This window comes from Lithobates pipiens, unplaced genomic scaffold, assembly GCF_037356315.1.
Source record: "Lithobates pipiens isolate NorthernLeopardFrog02 unplaced genomic scaffold, aLitPip1_a1.2 Scaffold_8, whole genome shotgun sequence".
In the NCBI taxonomy this organism is placed as follows: domain Eukaryota; kingdom Metazoa; phylum Chordata; class Amphibia; order Anura; family Ranidae; genus Lithobates; species Lithobates pipiens.
Window position 1 is genome coordinate 210,558,041 of NW_027507903.1, and position 9,073 is coordinate 210,567,113.

Sequence of the window (9,073 nt, forward strand, 5' to 3'; positions counted from 1 at the left end):
ATGGATATGACCCAAGAGAATATATATTCTAAGGGTCCTGCAAGCTTTTTATTAGTCGTGGAAACTTGAACTGGCCAGCATTGGAATACCAAAAAACGGGAACTGGCAAATGCTAGAATGCCAAACAACCATCCAAGAAGTCTTCCCAACCACAATAGGTTTTCTCCACACGTATAAAGGCCCAATTCAAGGTGATGAACACATAAAAGGAAAACATAGGGCCATATAGCGTAATTCCGTTAAAATCAAAATTTATTTAAAAAGGTAGTAACAAACTCACATTTCTGTAGTTTAAACAAGCGCTTTTCATAAAACAGGCGACAGTGGAGTCCTCCCAAAGCGTTTCGTCCTCATAGACATCGTCCCCAGGTTTTGGCGCTAGAGTGGCCAGGGAAGAAACATCAGTATAATGTTTGTTTATGTTGTGATTTGAAATTTTGCAACCGACAGAAGTCTGCAAAATGTGCAAAATGTTTATTTTATGACTGTTTACTACTATATAATGTATATGTGAGTTATTATTGCACTTCAATTCCCTGCAAACTTGCATCTCCACAATATAACTCTTTGAAGATAAAGAAGCTATATTGAGCCCACCTTCATTTCTTGGCTGAACAACTTCAGTCATTCACCAATCACTTGTCTCTCTGATCAATGTGTCATCATCCTATTTGGAAGGTTGTTCTGGGGCACTATGTGAGAAAAAAAAACACATCCCAGCATCCATTCAAATGTGCATGATTAAAAGCAACTAATCAGCAGACTGAACAGCACCCAATGGCCAGTGGACAGATTCCAGGGATGTGTTCTTTCATACAGTATGATACATTTTGATAAATCTCTGAGGCAGAATGCTGTGATGTGTTTAAAAGCCTGCCAGCCCCCTTCACCAAACTAGAGCTTAAAACAGCAGAGACAACAAATTATGAAAAAACATTATCAAAAAAGATATTTATTGAGGAAAAAATTATTTGATTGAACGTTTTTAATTGCATCTTGATAAGGGTATCAAGTCATTAGGGTAGCAAGATATTTGCAAACACCATGCTTAGATTTTTTTTAGCAAAGTTAATGTTCAATTTACTTAGTAAATAGCGTGAATAGAGTTCAATTCATTCATCAGAAATAATGCAAAATTCCATTTTTGCCTTGAAGACAATTGGTTATTTAAAGTGAAAACAGTGTTACCTTTTCTACTAAGCTAAATGAACATGCATTTTAACAAAGGTGAACACTAACTTTGATAAATAAACAGCATCTTTTCCAGATCAAATTCTGTACAGCCCTGCTGGTTCAGTAACATATCATGCCAAATCCTGCTGCAATATAGGCACTAACTGTGTACAATGCCCTTGGGGGTCCATTACAGGCCTTTACTTTTCAAAAAAATAATAATAATTAAGTGCAGTGCTGCTAATTTAATGCAGCAGTTTATTTAAATTTACTTAAAAATAAAAAAGATTAAGTGCAGTGTTGCTAATTTATATGCAGCAGTTTATTTAAATGTACTTAAAAAAAAAAAAGATTAAGTGCAGTGTTGCTAATTTAAATGCAGCAGTTTATTTAAATTTACTTAAAAAAAAAAAAGATTAAGTGCAGTGTTGCCAATTTAAATGCAGCAGTTTATTTAAAGGTAACATGTATTTATTTTATTCCCATTATTCCATTATAGGAACTTGAAATACAGGCCCAAGCACACGGCCTGCCACTGCCAACAATGTGCACCGTGGAATTAGCCTCACAAGTTATTAAACAGCAGGCATATGGAGAAAATATGCCAGAAGATTATGCTCACCAGCTTCCTCTCTCTATTGGGAAAACAAATGACCTGTGTGATGGATCAACGGGATTTTCAGATCCACTCTCACACTTTACAGATTTATCATTTAGTGCTGCTTTAAAAGAACAGATGCTAGAAGAGATGTCTCCATTTGGAACAGACCCTTTCCTGTCTGCGACATCACCTGATCTTTCCAAAGGAAGCAGCAGGAGGAGCAGTTTCAGCACAGATGATGACGATGATCTATAAGTACAATGACTGGTTTCTAAGAGACATTAATCTATCGTGTTTTTTGCTTCCTCACTAAAAGACTATGGACAGTATTGACCAGTGTTTTTCGAGCACGCGCTGAACCACTCCAGTTAAAGAAAGCATCTCTTTTATAATAGCAGGTTTGACAGCATATATCATATACCCATTCCGTTGGAGGGACCCTAAGTGATTTTATCTAATTAATGAATAATGATCACACTGTTTACCGGCCTCTAAAATCACATGATGTGCTAAAAAATCTCAAATACTCTTTGTATATTATAATAGACATTTCTATTTCACATTTGTATTAAATGTGCTTTTTTCCTAAAACTTTTTATTTTAACTTTGGATAGAATGTGTAAAGGTTAGAAACCCAGTCAGGTTTTATTGCCATCCACGGCTCCATTAGAGATATTTACCCTCATTTTCTGTTTTGTGGGGGGAAATCTGCATCAGGGAAAAAAAAGAAAAAAAATGACAGGTTTTGTAGCAATCCCCTACTTAATTTTAAAGATGTTTTTCTTCTGTCTATGTTGCTGTTACAGAGATTTCCCCTGTCATGTGGACAAACGTTGTGCCAGATTGGAAAACGAAGTAATCGCTCCAACAGAGCCTCAGATGTCAATTAAGCCTTACCCTTACCCCCCCCCCCCAAAAAAAGTTTTTGGTATAGATATACTTTAAGTTGTCTTTTCTCTACTTTGGTAAATGCGTCTTACTTTTACTAAATAAAATTAGTATAGCTGCTTAAGCATGTACACAGTAGACACTTGCTGCCTTTAAATAGAGAACGCAGTGCAATTTATTGCAGCATTTAAAATGCAAAAATTTCACGTGTTTTAAGGAACAATTTGTTTCTGAAATGTTGTGTGCAATCACATGTTTTTCAGTAGCCATGTAATTGTTTGCTTCAAGAAAAGAGAACTTAAATACAGTATATGTTCATACCAAAATTAAAAAGAAAGTTTGAGGTATAGGAAAATAATATATTTCATTTAAAACATTTTTTTTACTAAACACTTCACAGAATAATTTATAGCACATAAACCACAACAGAGATATGAAACTACCCACATTTAGATAAATTATAACTATATTTCTCAACCAAAAAACACATATTTCTTTCTAGTTTTGGATAAAATAGTAAGGGTTATCATGTCTATCATGTTTTTTTTTTGTTTTTTGTTTTTTACTGTCTGTGACACTAACACTATCCATTAAGGACACATGGCAGTATCTCATAATGGGAAGAAATCTCACATTTGATAGTTATTACTGGAAAATGTGCTCCTATTAGAGGATTTACCCTCAATTCACAAACTGCTGATAAGGACCACATTTTGAATTTTTTGGGACAGAGACAGCAAGAAAAGCTGACAGAGGTTCCTAAACTCTTCTCACTCAAGCCAAAACTATCAAAAGCAAAGATGATCCAGCATTACACTTTAATATTAATTGAAAAAAACAAAACAGTACTGCATAGTTTAGCTATCCATAAAATAAAAGATGTCAGTGTTTCACTGTTCTGGTTTCTCTATATAACCAGTTAAATGTGTTTCATTTGGCTAGCTAACAATATGAAAAGAAGCCGATCTCCTAAACCAAGAAAAAGAAAAGGTATGTTATATAAAATCTGCCTTCACATTATTGGTATTATTGTTTGGCATGAACACAAGTTCTTTTCAAAAGGATCATAAAATATTCCTTTAGTAAATCAATCACTATGACTGCTGTTTCACCATAATAATTGGTTTGTGGCTGTGGTCCCAAGTGGCAGTATACACAAATCATGTTAATGACTGTCAGAAACCCATTTCTGTGTACGATACAATACTTATACTACTGCTCTGTCTGACAACACATTATTATCTATTCATGTATAAATTGTTGGATATATTTGTTTATTGAATAGTATATTGTATATTAGTATACAATCTGACCACTTTGAATCTATGCATTTGGAAACAAACACTTAATGAGTAGGGTGACTGTTTCTCCACTTTTCCAGGTGTACCGACACGAACATGGCAAATTAGTTCTTTCAATCTCACAAAATTGAAGTTACGTGTGACTTTAGTGACTAAGATACCCAATTATGTTACTGTGATAATAAAGGTGGCCATAAGCCAGTAGTATTTAGTTTGATTGTTCATATTAAAATACTGAATAATCCTTTGTCAGAGCATTCAAAAACAAATGTTTTCAAATGAAATATTACCGGTGTATGGCCATCTTAGGTGCTAGTTAGTCAGTTAGGGTGACCATTGGTAAAAGTCAATCAGCATAAGGGGCAGGAAGTAAAAAGAAAAGCCCTGAAGCTGGGAATCCTAATGTCAACCCCTTTAGGGGTCTACTCAAGAAGGTGATTTTTAACCTGAGATTTAGAGACAGCCTGCAGAAAAATTATGATTCAACTTTTTTTCATATAATATGAATGCTTATGTGAATTACCCGTATTCATGGACACCCATATTTTAACGGATTGCTTTTTTTCTGCTCAGAGAATTAAATAAAGCAGTACATACAGTATTATGCAATTTTCAGTAAGTTTGTCAAGGTTAATTATCTATACTCAGTTATCCATCACATCCAAAGTATGAATTTAAATATGTATCTACAAGTTAGAATATAGCCCAGAAGCACTGGTAACTTACAGCCTGGTGAGTTTAAGTAGGAGCAAACACTTGTACTGTTACAATACTTTTTCATAGGTCATCACGAGTGCCTATTTGAATGTTTCATCGTTAATTAAATTAGAATTCTTTTCTGAGATGATCTAATTCAGTGAAGGTCTAATTTATCAGTCCTTTTTTCAAGGTCAGCATGTAGAATTAAAAGAAAAAAGCATGGCATTATATAGAGAACAAAAGGCACAATTCAACAATCATGAAAATTTGCATTCAACACTAAACTTAGAGAACATCAATAGATAGTCCATGTTTGTAGTTTTGCTTCTTTTATCTCATTATTTCCCATTAACCAATATCAAACATGTCATGTTTTCTATTATTGAAAACAACTATACGTGCTTTTGACACACAATGGCACTTACTTATAATGACAAGCTAAATGCAGCAACCAAACAGAAATAACCTTACTAAACTTACAAAAGATGGACCTTAATAGATTAGCTTTCACATATTTAACCCTCTTATTGACCAGAGCAGTTGTATACATTTCCACTGTGGGCTTGTTTTTTTTCTGCAATAACTTTTTCAATATCTAAAACTATATTAAACCCAAAGCCAAAATGTAATATATTGCAGCTTACCATTCATTAGATGTAGGGGTTGTGTTTGTTTTATTTATTTTTTTCAGTTTTTTTAGGGGTTTCTTCCCTCTATTTTCTCCTGGTGATCTGGCCAGTAACACCCCTACTGTATTAAACAGACACCATTTTAAATAAAGGAGAACATGAGGCAGAATAGGACAGCAGCATTATCAGTCTGGGGGACGGTATTGTTAGAAGTACTAGCAGATATAAATACAGTAACAAATTGAAGCTCAATTCCAGCTAACTCTTTATAATCGGTTACAGCAAACAGTATTTTTTCCTTTTTGAGATAAATATTTTACATACATAAATAGAATCTGAATAGTTTAAGCACCTCCGTCTGTGTTAAATGGTCGGCCTCATCCCTCTAATTGCAAGAGAGCTTTTCTCTTTAAAAATCAACATACTTACTGACTGGATTACCAGATGAAAATAGTAGAAAGAAAGCCTAAAAAAAGAAACAAATACAGCCATCACATCTAAGAACAGGTGAGCTGCAATATAATAAATGTTTGCTTTTGGGTTTAATACTGCTTTAAGGTAATAAAGTAATACATACATTTTGGCAGGTACAAACTAAGCTTTATTTGGCAATAATGCCTTAAAAATTGATTGCATTTTCTATGTATAAATATATTATATCTATAGACAAAAAGGTGTAAAAAAATAAAAAAATTATACATTTTGTAATCTATTTTTGACCAGTGGTTTCTGGTGCAAAGTGGCATAAAGTTATTAAAAAAAAAAAAAAAATCTTTTTCAATTTGAAAAAAAAAACCCCCATGAACTATTAGGTAATGATCACTATCAACATAATAGAGAAAGGAAATAGGAGAAAGGGAGAAAGAAATTAATTAGGGCTGATTAGTGTTAACTGTGGATTAATAAGAGGATAACCACTTGCCGACCAGCCGTCGTCATTTTACTGCGGCAAGGTGGCACGATCACGTGAATCTCCATAACTGTACGTTGGCTCAGTAACTCGCTTTTGTGGGCACATGCTAAAAATTTCTGATCACTGCCATTACTAGTAAAAAAATAATAATAAAAATGCCATAAATCTATCCCCTATTTTGTAGATGCTATAACTTTTACGCAAACCAATCAATATACGCTTATTGCGATATTTTTACCAAACATATGTAGAAAAATACATATTGGCCTAAACTGAGGAAGAAATGTGTTTGATTATATTTTTTGAGGGATATTTATTATAGCAAAGAGTAAAAAATATAGCTTTTTTTACAAACAAAAACAATCTTTTTTTGTTTATAGTGCAAAAAATAAACACCACAGGGGTTATCAAATACTACCAAAAGAAAGCTCTATTTGTGGAAAAAAAGGTCATACATTTTCTTTGGGTACAACGTCACACAGACATGCAATTGTCAGTTAAAGCTATGCAGCGCCATATCGCACAAAATTACCTGGTCATTCAGGGGGTAAATCCTTCCGGTCTTTAAGCAATTAAATAGGAATACATTTTATTTTAAAAAAACATTATTTTGACTTGTAAGGTTTCTTTAAATGATGTCATGTGCAAATCAAAGATAACATCTTTGATCTACATGTAAATTAAATAGTAACTAAAGTGTAACAATACTGTGTTACACTGTATTACTCAGTGGCACTTGCAGACTATCTACAAGTGTCACTATACACAGGGGCGGCTGCATTTTGACAGCCTCTCATACTGTGTAATACAGGCACTTTTAAGTACACAATGGGGTTTATTTACTAAAGTTGGAAAGTGTAAAATCAGGCTCACTTCTGCATAGAAACCAATGAGATTCCAGGTTTTATTACCAAAGCTTAATTGAACAATCTGGGGTTAGAAGCTCATCGGTTTCTATGCAGAAGTGAGCCTGATTTTGCACTTTCCAGCTTTAGTAAATAAACGCCATTGTGTACTTAAAAGTGGGGTATGCCTGTACAAAGTAATTCCTAACTGTCATTTTGACAAATGGGGAAAGCAGCAGGGAGAGGAGCGCAGGATATAAGAGATGGGTCCAAGAAACTTTTTTGAAGTTTCTAGGACATGTTTCTTACATTCAAAATCCTTGAGAGATTAACAACTTATTAGTGGTTAGCACTACTGCTTTGCAACACTGGGGTCTTTGATTCAAATCCCGGACAAGACAATATCTGCATGAAATGTGCATCTTCTTCCCCTGCTTGTGTAGGTTTCCAGTTGGAACTCTGTTTCCTCCCATACTCCAAAGACATCTTGGTAGGTTAATTGACTCTTGTCTAAATGTTGGCTCTTGGCCCCAGTTAGTGTGTATGTGCATATGCATATGAGATAAGGACCTTAGACTGTAAGCTCCTTAAGGACGGGGACTTATGTGAATATACGGTATGTAAAGTGATGCGTAAAATATTGGTGCTATTTAAATGACTATTCTCAAATAAATACATAAACCATAAGTGACTGCAAATTTCTATGTTATGTATTAACTTTCTATGTTATGTGTTATGTATTAACTTATTAAGTTAACCTTGTTACATGTACTGGCAAGAGTGATTTGTTTATGTGTTTCCAAAAAGATCAAGATAACATCAAGATATTATTCAGAAATTCAACAAATTAATTAGAACGTACAGTGAAGCAAGAAAGCTCTTTCATAGTAATAACATGAATCCCCAAAGGCTTAAAAAATTGGAGATCAGTAAATGTGACATAATCTAGTGTTTATGAGTATCACTGCCTAAATCAATTACCAAAAATTCATTGGATCAGAATACAGTTAAAGTAGAATTATAGCCATAGCTTTTTATTTTATTTTATTTTGGTTAGAACAAGGGAGGGTTATAACCTCTTTCAATTTTTTTTCAACATCTGTGTTCTATTGTGGAGACTTCCTTTCACATCCTGTCCCATAGATAAACAGGAAGTGAGAAGAAATCCCTGCAAATAAGGGAAATCCTTGGGGACCCCCTGGTCACCAGGAACTAATGTCCCCATTGGAAGATTTTCCCTCTACTATTTTATTGGGGACAACCCGCAATGTGTGATTTTCTTTTACTTTCATGTTCAATGATAATGGTAAATAGGGCAAATAGAGAGGGTGAATCTCAGTAATAAAAACTGACACATATTCGAATCCCTCTCTACTCTATCCAAAACTAAAAAAATGTTTGCCTTTAGTTATACTTTAACCAAAGATATGGTGATACATTTTTAACGTAAACTCTTTCAAACTCTCGAAATCAGAAATTTTACAGACATTGCTGCAAGAGAAAAAGGAGCCTTGCAGCTTTTTCTTTTTATGTGCCCTAATGTAGTAATGTGTGAGGATGTGCTATAAGGCATATTATGCAAGGACTGTTCAGTAAGTAAAATGCTTTTTAGAAAGTAGATGTTTTCAAGCAATAATTAACTCTTATAACCATTATGCTTCATATATGCAGTTGTTATTAAGTTATGCTGATACAGTAGTCTGTTTTCAGGAAATAGGTGTGTCTTCTTTTATGATGTCAAGGATTGCAGTAAATATGTTTTAGTATTTATTGTTTTTCTTTACACAAAAATATTATCATAAATACTAAATCCGAACAAAGGTTTGTAAAATCTATTAAATACCTTGAGAACATAACAATATGTTTACATCTGGATTGGTACAAAAAGTTGTGATGTTAAACTTTTAATGACCAGACACTTGATCATCATTATTATTTTTCATCCTACAGCATGTGCAGAGTGCTACATGCTTGAGAAATGGTACATAAACCTTACTCAAAAAGATCCCTAAGAACTGATTAAT

At 33.8% G+C, this 9,073-nt stretch overlaps 1 protein-coding gene across 3 annotated transcripts in view; it reads left to right on the top strand.

Moving 5' to 3' along the window:
- Positions 1–7,747, top strand: part of TFEC (transcription factor EC) — a 135,916-nt gene extending 128,169 nt beyond the window's left edge. For all 3 annotated transcript variants that reach the window (XM_077473283.1, XM_077473282.1, XM_077473284.1), the window contains exon 8: positions 1,673–7,747. In XM_077473283.1, coding sequence (XP_077329409.1) covers positions 1,673–2,029 — 357 coding nt within the window. In that variant the 3' untranslated portion in view covers positions 2,030–7,747. The remainder of the gene's footprint in view (positions 1–1,672) is intronic.
- Positions 7,748–9,073: the final 1,326 nt, after the last annotated feature.